This window comes from Chroicocephalus ridibundus, chromosome 22, assembly GCF_963924245.1.
Source record: "Chroicocephalus ridibundus chromosome 22, bChrRid1.1, whole genome shotgun sequence".
In the NCBI taxonomy this organism is placed as follows: Eukaryota; Metazoa; Chordata; class Aves; order Charadriiformes; family Laridae; genus Chroicocephalus; species Chroicocephalus ridibundus.
Window position 1 is genome coordinate 7454443 of NC_086305.1, and position 18067 is coordinate 7472509.

The 18067-nt window shown below is 46.4% G+C and overlaps 1 protein-coding gene across 2 annotated transcripts in view; it reads right to left on the minus strand.

Moving 5' to 3' along the window:
* Positions 1 to 18067, minus strand: part of REXO1 (RNA exonuclease 1 homolog) — a 43197-nt gene that overhangs the window by 21048 nt on the left and 4082 nt on the right. For both annotated transcript variants that reach the window (XR_010073914.1, XM_063357849.1), the window contains exons 2-3: positions 5511 to 7288; positions 1675 to 1776 (exon numbers count right to left, since the gene is read on the minus strand). Coding sequence is in view for 1 of the 2 variants with exons in the window: in XM_063357849.1 (XP_063213919.1) it covers positions 1675 to 1776; positions 5511 to 7288 (1880 nt within the window). In the remaining variant the exon portion in view is untranslated. The remainder of the gene's footprint in view (positions 1 to 1674; positions 1777 to 5510; positions 7289 to 18067) is intronic.

The window sequence follows — 18067 nt, forward strand, 5'->3', positions numbered from 1 at the left end:
AAATTTAGGTTGCAGGGAAGGAGCCAGAAATTATGTCAGCAAAGAGAAGTTTTCTAGCAGCAGAAGCACAAGAGAAGCAGCAGCAGTGCAAACTTCTCCGCCATACTTAGCAACCTTTGAAATCTGAGAAACAGGCCTTGCCTGCCGAAATCTCTTCAGAGGAGGGTGCGCTCGCACAGCCCGGGCGTAACCTGGCGTTTCTGAGACCGCAAATTGGGGGCAAGCTGGCACCTCCTGCATTCCTGGCCTCTGATGCTGACACCAGCTTCTGGATACCAACCTGAGCGCAGTCAGCCATTAAATGATAATTACAGACTTCCGAGCAGGACAGGACACTCATTTTCCGACTCACCTTCAATTCCTTTGGCCCACCATTTCCCCCGGCAACTAAAGTAGAACTCGGCTCCCTCCCCTTCTGCTTGCTCAGTCCCTGAGCTATAAATCACAAGCCAGGACTGAGCAAATATTCGACTTGGAGGGACAGGGCAAAGCACGAGCCTCAACTCTGCATGTAAAAGCAGCAGTTCAGGTCTTACGGCCCCCCCTGCGCGGAGCTGGCAGCAGCGCCGAGCCGCGATACCCCGGGGAAGGCACGTCCCGCTGCGTGCTGAAGGCGGCTGCCACTGAACACACCGGATCGGCTCTGTTTGCCCAGGCAATGGCTGCGCCAGGGCACGCATCTTTGGAAAAGCATTTTGGGATCAGCTGTCACATTAAGAAAACGCATTTAAGGATTTGTACATGTCTAAAAGGTGCCTATTTACAATAAATATTTGAGTTAATGAATTTCCAACCCATTTGCTTCAGCCTCTTATCTCTTCACTTTGGAAGAAAGGGCCCTTATCAAAACACGCGAACTGGCTGAAGATATGTAGTTAAATAAAATGCATTGTATTGACCTCAGGGCTTCAAGTTATTAAAAGCAAAGAAACCTTTTCTAGGCAGACAGGAAAGGAAGAACAATTAATTTGGACGGTAGCTCAAATCAGCACGTAAGTCTCCACTCTCACCCCGCTGGAACATAAAACTGACTAATCTGTGCCCAGCACCTGGAGGGAAACACATTAAACCCTCAGAGAAAACATGAATTAAAATCCCAGTGAGAAAAATAAAAAAATCAGATTGTCTTCCTTGCCTTTTTTTTTTTTCCCATTCTTCTCTGTATTTAAAGTGTTTTCACAACTGCGGAAGAAGAGTATCAAACAAGATACTGTTGATGTATTGGCTGATTCAGAACAGATACATGGTAATGGTTTTAAACATCTGACAAAATTCCTACAGCTTTTAGGTCCATGAGACAAAGAAAAGCACAATCAGACACAGACTGACTTCGCGTCCAGCTAATTTTCATCTAAGTGATTGGATGAAGCCGTACTGTAGAAAAACGAACAGCTCCATCAATCCCAGTGAGTTACGAGGGGCAGAATCCATTTCTCTTCCACAGCTTACCCGTGGTTTTATGAAAGTTTATTGTCTGCCATTTCTAGCAGACACCTCACCACGTTTTTCAGAAATCAGAAAGGGGAGGAAACAAACCTGACAGAGGGATTCCAGTGCCAACAACTCATACGCTACTGCCTGAACCTGGGTCTGCATCATTTTCCAGTGCTGTAACAGGACAGAAAATCCTCACTGCAAAGAAACTAAACTTTTGCTTCTAAAAGCTGCACTTACATTTCCTTGTTTGACAAGATGAGAGATCCTTCTTTTCTGGCCAGGAAACAAGGTAGTTAGATTATCTTCTGTCTTTTCTTCATTTCCTTCCTCTTTGGATAGCTGGAAAACAAAAGAACAAGCTTCCAAAATTGAATAGACTTGAAGATCCCTCTCAATAAGAAGGTCTGAAAAGTCTCCTTTCGGGTTAACAGAAAGTCCTCGCAAGTGAGAAGAAGATGTGGTCAGCAGCCGAATTACTAAAACAAACCTTGTTTTGAACCCAAGAGCCGCCAACGAAGCCAAGGAACAGCAGCATTACAGTTGCCACCCAGGGAGTCGCTCCACCAGCTGTGCCCTAGGCAGCACTGGCATGAGTCAGGCCAGCCCCTGCCCACCACCAGAGACCTGAACACCCTTCTCCCGCCAGCTGCTCACACACCTCACCTTTCGTGGCATTCGGAAAATCCAGGCGGTTTGGTTTGGGGGGTTGTTTTTGGGTTGTTTGGTTTTGGTTTGGTTTTTTTTTTTTTCCTAAGAAACTGGGAGCTGACTCATTTCTGGCCTTGTATAACGTGCTGCCAGAGCAGGTCCTGGAAACCTGCTCGATGCCAAACCACGGTGTCCCCAATCCCCGCGTTGGGACACGTTTCCCTGCCGTTTTATCCACAACCGTACCTGCAGAGAGACTGCAGTGACAGATCCCCCGGTGACACATTTGTATGGCCAGAGACCCAAGAGGAAATAGCAGCACCTCTCCAGCTAAAGCTACTTCCGAGCCAACACCTCAGACTTGCTCGCAGGGGCCGGGGGAACCACTTTAAAACCTTCTTTGAATTTGACCCGGCTGTTCATTTACACAAAACACAAGTTTATTTTTCAAAACTCTAGCTGCTCTCTAGTCAACCTTGCTTTCAGTTTTCCAACCCAGCCCCTGGCCAAGCTCTGAGCAGAGACGAGCCTGACGGTCCCTTAGAAACCCAGCAGCCGAGCTGAAGGCCGGATTTGGGGATGAGCCTCATCCCAGGTGGCGGAGGCTGAGCGTGTCCATCGCCACGAGGGCGCTCTGGGTGAGCACTTCCCACTGAATCGCTTCGCTCTCTAGGAACTCGGTAAATCTGTTACTCCAGTGACGTCCCTAATAAACTCTCACAAAGTGATCCTTCCTGGTGGAAAAGTCCCACAATGCCCACACATACCTTCCCTCCGGACTGGCACATTACTGAGACCAAACCACACGGGCTCCAGCTACAAAATTATTCTATAAACAAACAAAAAAACCTCCCAGTGACCAATCCCACCCGCCAGAAACGCAGCGGGGAAGCAGGCACCCACTTACAAACCCCCAGCTCCCAACGAAGGACCCCTCTGCTGCGACGCCTGTTCTTTCCTTTCCGAAACAGGGCAGAAATTAAATTTCAGGGCAGGGAACGAAGGTAAAGCACGCGCAAAGGAAAGACACGCGTCTGTTGACAGCCGAACATCGCCACTCCATGCCAGAATTAACTGTTTGCAGTGAGTAGCAGCCCCTGGTTCAGCACTTTCTGAATTCAGCCCATTTGGAATCATCCCGTAGTTGGAAAGCTCTAAACGGATCAGTATATCAGGGGGTTGGAACTAGATGATCCGTAAGTTCCCTTCCAACCTCAACCGCTCCATGATTCTATTTCCCACTATAGGTTGTGTGCCCTTGTACTATTTTCACTTAAAGCAGGCAATTTGAAGAAACAAAGCCAAAAATAAAGTGCCGATTCCTAGCTGGGAATTATATTAAATACTGAAGAAAGAACAGCTGAGTTTTAAACAAGCAAAATCAAGTAATGCTTAACAGTTCAGAAGAAAATCATTACGCTCAATTGTTTTATATAGTTTCTTCTACCAAGGCGTTTCATGAGTCTAAAAAGGTCTTTACTTGTCCGCAACACAGACCTCTCTCCGAACAGATCGGGGACATTATTGCAACGGAGAGTTCAGCAAAAAGCTTTAATAGCCCAGCTATTCTTTCCAAAAGATGAGCTCTCCTCCCCGCGCCGCAGATCCTGCCTCACTTTGTCCTCCACATACAGATGGGTCACCAAGGGAAGAATTTTGTTGACGGCCACTTCACCCGCCCGACTAACAAAAGCCTGAAAACCAGCACCCATTTCTGATGCCGTTTTTAGAATAAAAGCCAACAAACAATCACACCGGGTGAAAAGGCCTTTCCACCACGCGGTCGTGTGGTTCCTGCTGCACTCCCCTGCCCCTCCTTCAGATCGATAATCCCAACAGGGGTCTTGCTGTGTTCGAAGGGGTCTAACCTGGAACACACTGGAAGCCCTGATGGCGTCCCAGTATCTCTGTGACCTTTGGGATGCAGGATAGCTGCAGCTGATGCCACTCAGTAATTAATTCCTTGGATAGACACACTCAGCCTTCGGTACCCCCTGTCCCCCAGCACACAGAGGGCACCGGATTTTGTCACCTTGCCCCATTAAAGCCTCCCAGGTGATACAGCTGACTCAGCGATCCCAATACCTCCGCACTGCGCTCAGATGTGCCAGATGGGTAACGCCAGATAGAAGTTCGGGGTGTTTTCTCAACATTGCCAAATCAGTCATTGTCCTTTTTTTAAAGCTCTTCCCAATCCAAATCCCTGAACGCCTGCTCTGTGCACAGGCAAAATCATGCCAACAGAAAACCTGGCTGTGCTGGGATGGACAGCAAGGCATTGTCAATCCTGCCCATGCAACGGCAGCCACTGCCGGGATCCAGGGTTTGCTCCCGCTGCCCAGTTAAACTCAGACGTTGGAAGACAAAGGAGTTTTGTCTGCTCCTACTTCCCTGCCTCAGGGGCCGTCAGAGGATCGCTGCCAGCAGCTGCTTTCCAGCCTTTTACACTCATAGAATCACAGACTGGTTTGGGTGGGAAGGGACCTTAAAGCCCACCCAGTGCCACCCCCTGCCCTGGGCAGGGACACCTCCCACCAGCCCAGGTTGCTCCAAGCCCCGGCCAACCTGGCCTTGAACCCCTCCAGGGATGGGGCAGCCACAGCTTCTCTGGGCAACCTGGGCCAGGGGCTCACCCCCCTCACACCAAACAATTTCTGCCTCACATCTCATCTCAATCCCCCCTCTTCCAGTTCGAGCCACTCGCCCTGTTCTGTTTTAATCTTTGAAAACAAGGGCCTTGCACCCTCTGGGGACCACCTCACAGCCACTGGCACAAGCCTTTTTTTGTAAATGCTGTCTTTTTACCTTCTTATTCTGAAACCCTTTTTGCCTTTTGAAGAAATTTTACCCTCCATTTCTTATTTGGGCCACCTACAAGGTATCCAGAGATCCTCATAAAATATCTGCAGTGTGCATTTAAAATGGGAAACAGTAATCTGGGGAGTCTCTGAAGTGTCCAGTGCCAACTACATTGACTGACTTACGCCAACACATTGTCCTGGTTCTACCTGCCACTATGTTCCTTAAACTCTGCTGCAACAAAGCGGCATAACCCAGATTAGCAAACTTGGATTAGCTTTGAAATACCCACAACATACTCTCTCTGAAGCCTTTTCTCCAGCCATCCAGGCCACCATGGTTCTTAGGGCAGATGGAGACAGAAGTAACTGATAACCCTGAAAGATAAAGGCCTTCCAGACAAAAGGCAACTGAAACCTTACATTTCACAGCAGCTTTCAATTCAATGGGTAAACTCTTCAAACTCTTCAAAGCACTCAGTCATGACACGGACGAGAGTCTTCCAACACATGGAGTCTCCCTCCATAGCCCTCTTCAGCAACTTGGAATAAGCAACACCACTAAACTAAACCGGAATCCTCTCACATTTAGATATGCAAGAACCAACCCACCCAAACCAGCATTACCTGTTTCCCCAGCCTTCCCTTGTCTTCAGTTTTCACATCTGTAGATTCATTAAAAATCCTGAGACACTCTTCCATTGGGTCTGACTCAAAGTCCAAGTCTTTCTCAAGGATGGAATAATCAATGTCATCAGATGTTGAGGAAGACGATGACGACTTTGACAACTTAGAGCGCTTCACTTTCTTTGTCCCTTCATTTTCACTCTCAGAGTCTGAACCACAGTCATCACCGTCTGAATTCGAGCTCACGTCAAGAAACGTGGATGCCAAAGGCCGGCTTTTGTCATCATCATCCCCACTCTCATCGCCAAACAGGTCAACGTGACTCAAACTCCGCTGCTTCCGACTCTTCTTTGGATCTCCTTTTTCAGTAGAACTGACCTTTTCTTTCTTGCGTTCCAGTGCTGGAGTCTTGGTCCCTTTCTCTTTGTTTTTACGACCAGAGCTTTCCTTACCATTTTTCAAGTCAGTTGCTTTTAGTTTGGAGTCTTTCTTGCTGCTCCCCAGCTTCTCTGTACTAGAGCCTTTGATGGCATCCTCACTCTTGCTTTTCCCTGAACTACTGCTGGAGGACTTGGATTTTTCTTTTTTAAGCCCATCTACTTTTTCTGACTTTTGTTTTTCAGGTTTCTTTGAATTCCCATCAGTTTTTACTTTGACACTTTTATCTTTACAGTTTTTCTCATCATTCTTAGTTTTTAATTTTTCTTCTTTCTTGAGCCCTTTGTCTTTTTCTGTATTTTTACTTTTCTCCTTCTTGCCAACCTCACTGAGGCCAGGTGTTTTACTAACATCTGACTTCTTCCTTTTTGTTTTGTCTTTTGAGTCTTTGTTTTTATTTTCAATTTCCCGGTCATTCTTACCAGAACACAATTTTGCTGCTTTTGCATTCTTGTCTGGTAAGTTTTTGGCAAGATTTTTCTGCGAACTTGTAAGGTCCTCCGTGCCATATTGCGCTGCTGCTTCTTTGCTATCCCAGGAAGCAAAGTCATCCAGTTTGGTGCTCTGCTCTTTGTTGGATAACCTGTCACTTGATTCACTTTCAGAACCAGCTTTTGATTGTGAACTAACAGAAGTTGTCTTATAATCCGCATCGGTCTCATCTTCAGAGGACGAGAACCTGGCTTCATAGTCATCGGGTACTTCACAGAGCTTCTTTCGCGATGGAGAATAAGATTCCTCATAACTAGAGACCCTACCCCTTTTAGACCCCTTGGGCTCCTTTGTTGTGGCTTTGCTCAAAAGCCTGGCTGAGTAATTTGAAAGCGGGTCATATTCCAAGTCTGTAGAAGGCTTAGAGTCATCAATCACATATTTATTGTTAGTGACAGTGCTGCTGTATTTTTTATTCTGTACTATAGCCTTGGGGACATATTCCAGCGAGCTACCTTTACATCGGGAACTATCTAAAGTGTATTTACTTGACTGGCTAGCAGCAGCGAGAGGAGTAGGGTTGTAGTCTGAGTTATTATTAAAGTTGTAGCTACCTGGATTATATTCTAAGGAGGTCAATGAATCATTTTGCGTCCCAGCAGCTGACACGGGTGTATTTGAAATGAGCGAGGAGGCCTCTGAAGCACTGAGCTCCTTTGTCGTTTCTAGCAGCTCCTCATACTTTTTCTGCTCTCTCTCAACTTCGTTTTTGACTGCTTCAATGGCCTTGTTGACCAGTTCCAGCTCCAGAATACCAGGTGTCACATCCGTAATGTCAGCCAGAGCGCCATCCTCCGCCTCCAGCGAGGGCCTTGGAAGCTCTGGATTGTAGGGATCATAGCCCCGCTCTGTAAAAGAGGAGGAGAAAAATAATCAATTTAGGTAAATGTAACAGCAATTTAGGTAAAATTTTCTTTGGAGAAAAATTTTAAAAAGGTATTTTTACGGTCTGCTGTCTTCGAAACCCAATACTGAAAGACACTACCAAAAGTCATGCTCTCAGCACCACAGAATAGACGTCTGATACCAAAAGCCACCAGTGACATTCTCTGGTGTGTGGCTAGACTGGATTTTACAAACTACTCACAGGCCTTAAGGACTAAAGATCTATTAACAAAGGCCTTTTATTACTCATGGAAAAGCTCTATAAATTAAGTATTCTTCAGGGCACTAAAAATAATCACTGAATTAGGACCAAGAGGAACTGAGTATGCACAGCATATCTGCTTAATTCAATGAAGTGAGCAAGGGAGGAGAGAGGATTCCAGTATGAAGACTCTGGATTATGTTCTCATTTGTCGATGCCAATGCTCAAAACCTACTGAAAGCCACCAATATTCCTCAAAGCCCGGTATTTCTCATGGCAGCTGCAGGAAAACCAGTCTTGTTTGGATGGAAAAACTGCTAATAAGAAGGTGCAAAGGCAACACAACCCAACCCGCCCAGAACAGCCACCAAGAGAGGATCACTAAACGCCCAGAACCCCAACCTGACGTTTCTCTTTTCAGCCGACTCCCTTCGGTGGCCTCTCTTACGCAGGCGTTTCTAGGATGACGAGCAGAGGATACGCTTTGACCATGCTGCACGGCTCTTCCCACCACAGCTCCCCAGGACAGCTTTGGGTGAGTGACAGTCCACCCTATGGAACTGTATGGAAATGCCAAAGCAACCTCTCCATGGGAAAACTTGCAACTGGAGTCTGTTAAAGCTCGTCTTGTACCATTCATCTTGAAAAGGCCATGGGAGCAGTTATCGCAAGCATAAACGCTCTCTACTTCCTGCCACGGTATCCCAAACTCTCCCACCCACCTTTCCCAAGGCAGGGAAAAGGCCATCACTCCCGCACGTGTGCGGAATGACAGGCACCCAGCTTGCCAAAGAATAGGCAGGAAAAGAACCTCACCTCGAAAAATCAGAATAGTAATGGAGGAACCAGCGATAAAGATGCAAGCTAACAGAATTAGCAAGCTAACAGAAGTTAGGGACAAGGTAATGGCTGGTTTTTCGACTTTGAAGAGTCTTCAATCCTTGTTTTATCATAGTGTCTCTGGCTGCTGCTATTCCAGAGGAACTTTTTGTTCTTTGCTACAAGGACAGTAGTAAAACTGGCTTTCCAACATGAATACACAGAAGAACAAAACAGTAAGCAGAGAGATAAAAGACGGGGGGGGGGGGGAACCCAAACCCAACTCTCAGGTCTAACAGGGGTGAAAGAATTTCTTATAACAGCCAGAAATGAACTGCGTTTACAGGAGTCGTTTCCACCATTCTCACAAAATTGAGTTTTTTCTTGGGGGGTTTTGGGGGTCGTGGTGGTTTTTTTTGTTGTTTTGTTTTGTTGTTTTGTTTTTGAGAGAGGCTCCATGAATGCACAGCGCTCTCTGGTAATCAGAAAAGAACCCATCTAGCAGTTGGCAGAACGAACCTCCGAGCAAGCAGAGTTAACAGAGACTGGGTTAAAATAAAGGCAGTGGTTTCATAAAACACTTTTTACCCCCTTGGGCTTGCGCAGTTTTTTTCCAAACCAATTAGCTCCTGATTGAGGAGGGACTCCGGGCAATCGCAGCATGATGTCACTATCTTCCAAAGGACAGTCAGAGCTGAGCTCAGGATCAGAAATGTGGGGAAAAAAGAACACGGGGATATATTCCTATACCAAGCTCACCCTCCACCTATTGCAGTGTTTTATAACCAAGCCACAAAGAGGGTTTCCAAAACTAGTGTCTGCTCTTCCCCATCACGACACCCAGCACAGCTCACACCCTGCGGGAGAGAAGAGGCAGAAGGTGGCAAAGCAGAACATCTCAGCAGACGGTGTACACGGAACAGACCGATATCCCCAGCCCAGCTACAAAAAGAAACCACAAAGAAATGCAGGGAACAAGGGAAAAACAGGAACAAACCTGCAAGCAGCAGCAGCAGCAAGGCTACTACGTGTAAACAGATTAACAAAATAACGAGGTATAAATATTAGCCTAAAAACTGATAAAGAACAGAGCCCTCCATACCCACCACCTCATTTCCCACCACCACAGTGGTAGAGAAGGCCGGTGCAGTGATGTCTGGAAGGGTCAGCTATTACCCTCCAACTCAAGATGGAGACTTAAAATTTAGCCCAAGCATCGTCAGGGGGAGAGCTGACAGCCTGGTAGCCTGGGCAGAGATAAGTATTAGGTGGCCTATAAACAAACAGAGGTGAGAACACAGAGTCTGGATCTAAAGACTCGCCAAAATAATAAAAAAAACCCAAACCAACAAACACTACCACACCAAAAAAACCCAACCCAAACTACACGAAAGACATTTTGTCCATGCAGAAAAACAAACGATTTTAAATATATCAGGATACAGGGAAAGTAGAAGACAACCTAAGCACTGACCTGGTGTCTGACTCTCTGCTGTTCATCTACAGTATAAAGCTAATTTGCACATTTTCTTTCAATGGAATGATCAGATATAAAAATACATTATGATCTCTAAGAATGCCAGGAGGCTTTGAGATATCGTCATGAAAGAGCTCTTTTGTAGGTGTGTAGAGGCCTGATGGATTACCCAAGCGACGCTGATCAAAGGCTACCTTTGCCATGAAAGACACTTGTGTAAGTGGGCTCCGCGATACTCATCAGGAGCGTCACCTTTGGCCACGATGCATTTGCCGATACTGTAGTGGAAACGCCAGCAGAAGGGGATTTTTTTATATATATATATATATCTCTCTCTCTACACACGCACATACATACACACACACATTGTGTGAGCTGACGCAGGCAGGACACGGGAACAACCACAAAACCACAGATGAAATGCAAGGGGTAAATTTAATCTCGATACTTTACGAACCGGGGGATCCCCGAAGCAGCACCCGGGCAGAGGCACACAAGGGGGAACACAGGCACCATGGAGCAAGACAGTCCTTGCTACAGAGTTTTTCCTTGTCAGTGAGAGAGAGACCCAACCTGTTGTTGTCGCCAGTATTTGAGGGATTCAAGCAGGCATAGTTTTCCACCGTGCTTCGATCTCTCCAACAGCAGGGCAGGAATCTCAGGCACGTTCGATAAGGTGCCTCCAAGTCCATCACAGGCCTGCGTTATCTAAACACAGATGTTCTACTTGTCAAGCACATAAGACTAAACAACAGTTAGTGTGATATATGTGTTTTCCAACACCCCAGGTGCGAGTCACTTGAGCGTATTTACAATCCTCCTCACCAATCTTCCGCTATTTCCCCCCTATATATATACGCACATATATACACACAAGTTTTTAAAGTCAGAGAAATTAAATACGCTACCTGAAATCAGGCCACTTTTTCAGGTGTCTAATTGTACTCCCAGGTAGCAAGGAGAGGAAAGGGTCTGTGGGACAGCTGAGCCCCCTCCCAGGCAGGCATCCAGCTGCACCCACACCCCCCTTCTTACAACCTGGACGCAGGATTCAAAGGAGTTGTCTTCAGCTTTTCCATTTATTCCTCTGCATTTCAAACACTAACAGGAGTATCCCTGGTGTAAAGGAAGATTACTACAAGGTGAACTACGCTGGTTTTGCTGTTCTGATATACAAGACGCCTGCGGTATTTCTGCTGCAGGAAAACGAGCGAGAAGCACCATGCAGTGAAATAACTCTTTTTGGATGGATGTAAAATTGAGAGGCTACACTGTCCTTTGGGAATCATGAGATAATGAGACTTGAGATGACAACTCCTTACAGGATTGTGAACTAAACTGCTGTCAGGACACTCTTTAAAATGCAAACTATTTTAATAAATTAATGTACCTCAGACATATGCAATAATCCTTCTGAGACACAAAAACACAGTGTAACATCAACACTATACAAAACAAGTTATTAATAATTTACGTAGGACCTCAGGGAACAATTTATTTAACCTAGAACTACTTTACAATACACCAAGATGAGCTGCACTTACATCAGCCATTTTGGCACAGAGTACGTAGAAGCGTAAAAGAAGATTCTTCCAAAAAACCCCAAGGTTGATTGGGTTTTTTCCTAGTTACAGTCATGTTGGTTCTGGGAAATGAGGCCTCAGTTCTGAGGTGGAGCTGTTTTATTACAGAGCTTCTACAAGCCCGCGACTACTTGCCATGCACTGGTCCTTCTAGTTTGTGCGACAGGCAAAGGCAGTAAACAAAGGCTGACATTAAAGGAATAATGGGCGTACAAGGTCACCTGTTTGATGACAAAACTTATTTTACGGTGAATCATTCTGCAGAAAAAGATGTCTTTTTTCCCCCCAAGCACCCTACCAAAACACATACTTCAGATGCTTTAAATACAGAAAAGCCCGAATGTATGACGGGTACCAGTCGCTGTCAACCTGCAGGTTTTGGAAGGAGTCAAAGTCTGGGATACAGGTGGGACACAGATGACAACTACCTTCCTTCCAGATGTAACACAAAGCTGCTAAGCAGCAGCAGCTGCTGCTAAGCAAGAGGGAGGCAAAAATTAGAAACTTTCAAATTGACGGTAATTAGGATCTCAGAAGGGAAGGGTTTGCTGGGCAAGCTGCAAGGGACCAGCGCAAGCCAAAAGACGGCCAACGTTTTCAAGATCTGCCACTGCTGAAGTCACCCATTTTCCTGGGTCACCTGGAGCTGTCAACAAAAGGCACATTCATCGGGAGATGGGGAAGGTGAAAGCTGCTGGGAGACCTCTTCGTAGGAAGGAAAAAAAAAAAGGGGGGGGGGGGGCATTTTTATTTTAACGTCAGCAGAACGCCTTTGTTAGCTTAACAGCTTGCCCGTGTTTACAGTGCCAGTACTTAGTAAATGGACAACCTTTGCGATTACAGAAGAATTATCACCATTGGAAAATTATTTTAAGCTTTTCATTTAATGCTTCACAGAAGAGACGTCGGTTCTCAAGAACAAAATGTTTCCAAAAGGCTTTACCAGCAGCCTGAGTTTTGCTGCTCTGCAGAATTAAACAGCGCAAAAGAAATGGCAGTTTTTGGCACAGACCTCATTTGCAAGTACCCAAAGCAAATTTGTAACAATTAACAATAATATCCAACCACTTGGACATAATTAACACTGAGATTTAAAATAGTACATTTCAAATAATTATCCCGAGTAAATGGGTTAGGAGGGCAGGTAAGAGGAGGTAAGAGAAATGTTTCTTCAAGTTTAACCCTAGTCCTAATGATTATTTTTGCTCTTTCTCTTTTTAAATCATAACTTTAATTATTAAGTATTAAAGGCATAGATAAACTTGTGCTGGTCTAAGAACACCAGAGCAGCAAGGTTTGAGGTATTACAGCCAGTCTAGCCCACACTGGCCTCTCCCAGCGTACCCCGCTCCTTGCATTTATCACTGCACGAGAGGTATCTGATGCCACAACGTCGAGTACATCATGAACCAACACGGTCATTTCTTTAGTGGAAAAAAGGAAGCAAATATGAGAAAAGAAAGTCTTATATTAGCAAGTCTGAAAAAAGTTTGAACAGTCGTCCATCACACTGCAGTATTTTTAAACCTGCTGTGACAAAGCCTGCTCAAGGTCAGGCTACGGTTTCACCAGATGTTGGCAGCCCACGTAAGCGCTCGGTGCCACCGAAGGACCATCTCGGTGGGCTTGAACTTGAACAGGGGGTTCCCCGGAGCATGTCACAACCAGCACAGGGAGGGGTGGATCACACTGAGGGACAAGAGCATCCAGGACATCATCCTCGTACAAGCCATAAGCCATTTTCTCAGCTCAAGCTGCCCGACACTGCTGTCACGCTGTGGCCAGAGAGGAGACAGGGACCTGCCTGAGTGGGTTCAATCCTGCAAGGGAGCAGCTCCACCGTGGGCCAAGCCACCCCCCGGCAGGCAGCGACATCAGGGATTGACTCACTCAGGTAGGAAACTCCCTCTGACCAGAGAACATTAGGGCACAACCCTCAAAGCAGCTCAGAAAGCAACGTCCAGGGAAACAGTACGCACCTTGTTTAATTCAAGAAAAAACAACTTTTTACCCCTGGCACAGCAGAAGAGGCAGCTAAAAGGTTCTCAAGCCCGCTAAATACGGCAGCTACCCCCTCTTGATGGCCTCCCAGCCCGTCCTGGAGCGCAGCTGGGACCGCCACTGCTTCACACGACAACACTAGTTAAATCCGAGGATGCAAAAGCCAAAACTAGATGGTCTGGCCCATGCAAAAGCCATCATTTACATTCCTCTATTGCCACAGTGATTTACAGTCCCATCCGCGCTGGTGCGAGAACACCAGCGGCAGGCAACGAGCATCAGAGACGCATGAAGATCTGCGACTGACGTTTTCCTATAGGGAAATCGCACCATTGGCACATTTCTCCCATAACCAGGGAGGGAAGGTGGGAAAGATAACTGGTGTATTTGCCAGGAGAGGGGCAGAAAGCAAAGGCTGGCACCCCAAATGTCACAATTGCTCCCCAGGCTGCTACCCCAACCCCACAGCCTGTCATCGCGCAGGCTAGAAGGCGTCTCACCGTTTTAAAATCGATGATACATTAATCTGGGTATTCAATGTTTGGATTCTTTGGAGATCTTTCCATTCCCTCTCTCATTTTACTTTAAAGTTATTCCTCAATATACAAGAAAAGTTGAAATTCTGTTTGGGAAAAAAAAATAATAAAAAATTAACAGACATTTGTTTTTTCTGTTTCCAAGAAAAAGACAGACCAGAAAACATTTCCACATCTCCTGTATAAGTGCTAGGTAAAACTAAGCATCTGCTCCAAAACTTCATTAGTAGAGCACATCTTCATTTCAAAAAAGCAGAAGAAAAAAAAAAAAAAGAAACTATTTCAAGTATTCTAGTGTCTTCTTTTCTCTCTATTCAACTCCGCCTTGAAAACTTAGTTTGACCAGCACGGTGACAGGCAGTAACACTGCTCCTCACCCACCAGTCCCTTAATTTTCCAGCCTTTCTCCGGCTTGCTCAAGATAAGCTATCTTCTCAACACCTGTCTTATTTGTTTAACCATTTCAGGTGAAGAATTCCCATATAAGAAAAAAACCAAAAACCAACAGTATTTCAAATACAGGCAGAAACTGCAGACTTTGAAAAACAAAGTTAAAAACTAAAGAAAAGCACCTTTCAAGCTAAATTACATTTAAAAACTTCAGCTGTGGCTTATGAAGGACTGAAACCAAAACTTAAACTGGTTTTAAAACCTGTCTGGCTTTAGTTAACTCAAAAGCTGGAATTAATACTTTGCAGCTCCTTTACGACTCAGACACCTGCAGTTCCGCAGACTCTTCTAACCAGCAAACCCAACATACTCCCCAGTTCTCAGCCCGGATCTTCTCTTTAAGAAAAAGGCTAGATCTCACAGAGAAATTAAAAATCCGTGCGCAATTAAACCCTCCAAAGCAGAGCCGAGTTTTTTGCATAGTCCATATATTTCAGAGGCAGATGCAACCCTGAGGACCAAAGGCTCGCATTAAACGAACGGCTAACACGTGAAAGCCTCTCTGGAGAAGGCAATGCTCTCGCCTCTGCTTCTTCACGTACTGCAACCCACACAAAAACACAAGTTCGCTCCACAGCAAGTCAAAAACTTCAAAGAATTACCTGAGCTCCCCGCGGTTAATAAATATTGCAGATATTTGTTCATGCTGTACTTGAGGCTTTTAATATCTGCTTGGTACTGCTAAGACACTCCGGCAAAGCTTATGGCACGCCACCACTGACCATGTGCTGACACAGCACTTTCTGGGCTGCAGAGATAATTAGGGCAGGACTTACCAACCCAAAGTCCCGCCTTCACTCTCATTTACTCCCAAGTCAGACTGCGTTTTACTCGAGTGTCTGCGGGGGCTTTTTGCCTGGTTTCTTCTTTCCTAGCGCTACTGCCATCACCTTGGGGGATTTTTTTGACATTGTACTTTCCCCAACTGTACACATCGCTTTTTACTTGATTTGAGCGACCAAACTGGCGAGCACAGTGGTTTCCCAAACGGTGGGTGATCCGCAGGGTCACACGAAGAGGTCTCCCCGTCCCAGGAGCCCAAGGCAACTCCCCTTTTCCAGCCCCGCAGCCCACGCTCGGTGCCGGCAGGGCAGGGAGACAACCCGGCGCTGCCTGTCGCTGCCTGCCCACCGCCCAGCGCTGCCGCCTCGCCGGGATTACATGAGCTGACAACGCCATCCCGGCGCCTCTGAACCACCTTGCCCAGCCCGGGGAGAGCGGTTTGGGAATCCCAGGACTAGCGAATTGTGCTTTCCACTTCTCCAGCACTAACGCAGCACTGCGGCATTCAACTAGAGGAGAAAAAAATAAAATATCAGAGTAAGGCAAGATATTCCCAACGGGAGAGAGAAATCCTGGAAGAGCAAAGGGTTCCCGTGGTGGGTGGAGAAAAGCCCAGGGAGCTCTCAAACACTGGCACAACTCTAGTGCCTTCGACACCGAGGCAGGTCGCTGCACCTTTAGCCTTCAAAATCCTTCCGGCTCGAGAGAGATTTGCTCCCACCTCCTGATTTTCACACGTCTAACTGGAGCGAGGAAGAGCTGCCTGCAAGCCCAGGGCCGAGCCTCCCCACAGCCACACTCCTGCTTGCAGAAAGACCAAAAATCAGCAGTGCCCCGCCAGCCCACACTGAAATCCCGACACATAAAGCAGCTGCACCTGCCCACCCACAGGAAAACTGCTGTAACTGACAGTTTAGTTAAATGACACGAACTCCCTAACAGCTGGAAAGCTGTGACTTTGATTTACACGAGAAGACACATCCTGACCTTACTGTCAAGTGGGTTTTCTATTCTTCATTTCAAAACTCAGTTTAAAAAAAAAAAAAAAAAAATCCACCGGTGGCATTTTGGTAATTACTGTCCTAAACACAAATGTGGAGAAAAAAAAAAAAAAAGTAGTTTTAGCAATGCCCCCCCACACACAGTTCACGGACTAGAGCACCCAACACCAAACCACCCGATTTCTTCTCTCGGTGTAGAAATACCAAAGGCAGTTCATAAGTTTCCATTTCTGCTCAATTCAATCTCCCTGTAGCAAATACGATATTAAAAGCTCTTTCCTACAAGAAGCTGATCTTGCACAACATCAACTACAGGAAGGAAAAACATCTGTTAAAGGCTTTTTTTCATCCTTTCTACACATGGCGCGAACTGCACTGCGATGTAAGTAGTACAAATGCAAGCCCAGGCAGGGCAGAGGCTGCTCCCACCAAACACGGAGGGGTTTGATGCGCAGCAGCATGCCGCCTGAGGAACCTCAGCGGTGGAGAATGGCCTCAAGCCGAGCGAGATCCTACGGTCACGCATGGGCTGAGGATGATTAAAGCTAGGTTTTAACATTTGAAGAGACACTTTAGGTTTTACCAAGTATCATTTTGCACAGCGTTTCATATGCAAGTCACAGCCATCCCATGTGGTCGCTTTTCAGCTGAAGACTTGGAAGAAGGGCGAGGTGAAATGCCTTCCTGCAGCAGTGACAGGATCAATAGAGTTAAAGCTGGGGAGATAATAAGCCTGAGGATTTCTCCACACCTGACCTCCGCAAACAGGAGCCAAACAGTGTTAGAGCGGCTTACTTGTGGGCTGGGTACCATAAATCAGAGAGAGATGAAAATCCTCCATCGCTGGACGGTACCACACAAACCCATCCAAGTCACCTTTCGAAGATGCTATCTAGATCTGTCCTGCTTTGAGGTAAAACAGAACCAATTTTCTCATTTGTACTTTTACTTTTTAGCTGGGCCTCTTCTAACTGACTAAAGTCTGAAATTAACAGCATCTTGTTCAGAAACTGTTCACTCTCAGAGGGGTAAGACCTGATTGTACCAAGGAACGGTGCGCACAGAGGCTCTTGCTTACACTTATTGCTGTACCAACCAAGGGCAGCAAACTTCGCCGTTTGCCCCGTTAGAGGGTCGGAAGCGGAGAAGCGCAGAGGGGTCCCACCTGCAGGGAGGAGCAGACAGGACAGGGGACCCCAAACCGACCATCAGGGTATTCCATCCCATCTGCACCACGCTCGGTGTAAAAGCTGAGGGATCAAAGGGGCAAGGGGGCTCTGGCTCGTTCCTTCTTCAATGGCCGACGTCTGAGGAGGACCCTGTCTGTCCGTCTGCCTTTGATCCCGATCCCAGCATTCCTGACTTTAGTTCCGGAATTCAGCTCCCATCCTTCGCTGACTCCAGTCTGGGACTTTCCCTGTGTCTGCTGGTGACGCGATCGCCATCCTGGGAGCTGGATACAGTTTTGTATATATTGTATACTTTTTTTCTTTAATTTTTATTATTCTATTATTATTTACTATTTTCTTATTTATTATTATTTTCATTAAAGTAGCTTAGTTCTTCTTCTAAACTCATAAATCTCCTTATCTCTTCCTCTCCTCTCTGAGGACGGGGGTGGGGGGCATCTGTCGCTCTGATTGGCCAAGCCGGCCAAAACCACGACAAGATCTAACCTGCAAAGCCTTGCCCATCCAAACAGAAAATCCACACAGCAGGAAAACCGCTCCACAAGCTTTGGGCCAGACCAGAGAACTGCCGAGCAACTGTCAGCATGCACTGCTCCAGAATAAAGTATTTGAAGGCGGGGTGCTGAAAGCCTTGCTCTTCCCATCTCACGCTAACACAAGGATCAGAGCAGACAAAGAGGAACTCAGACCTCCAGACCTG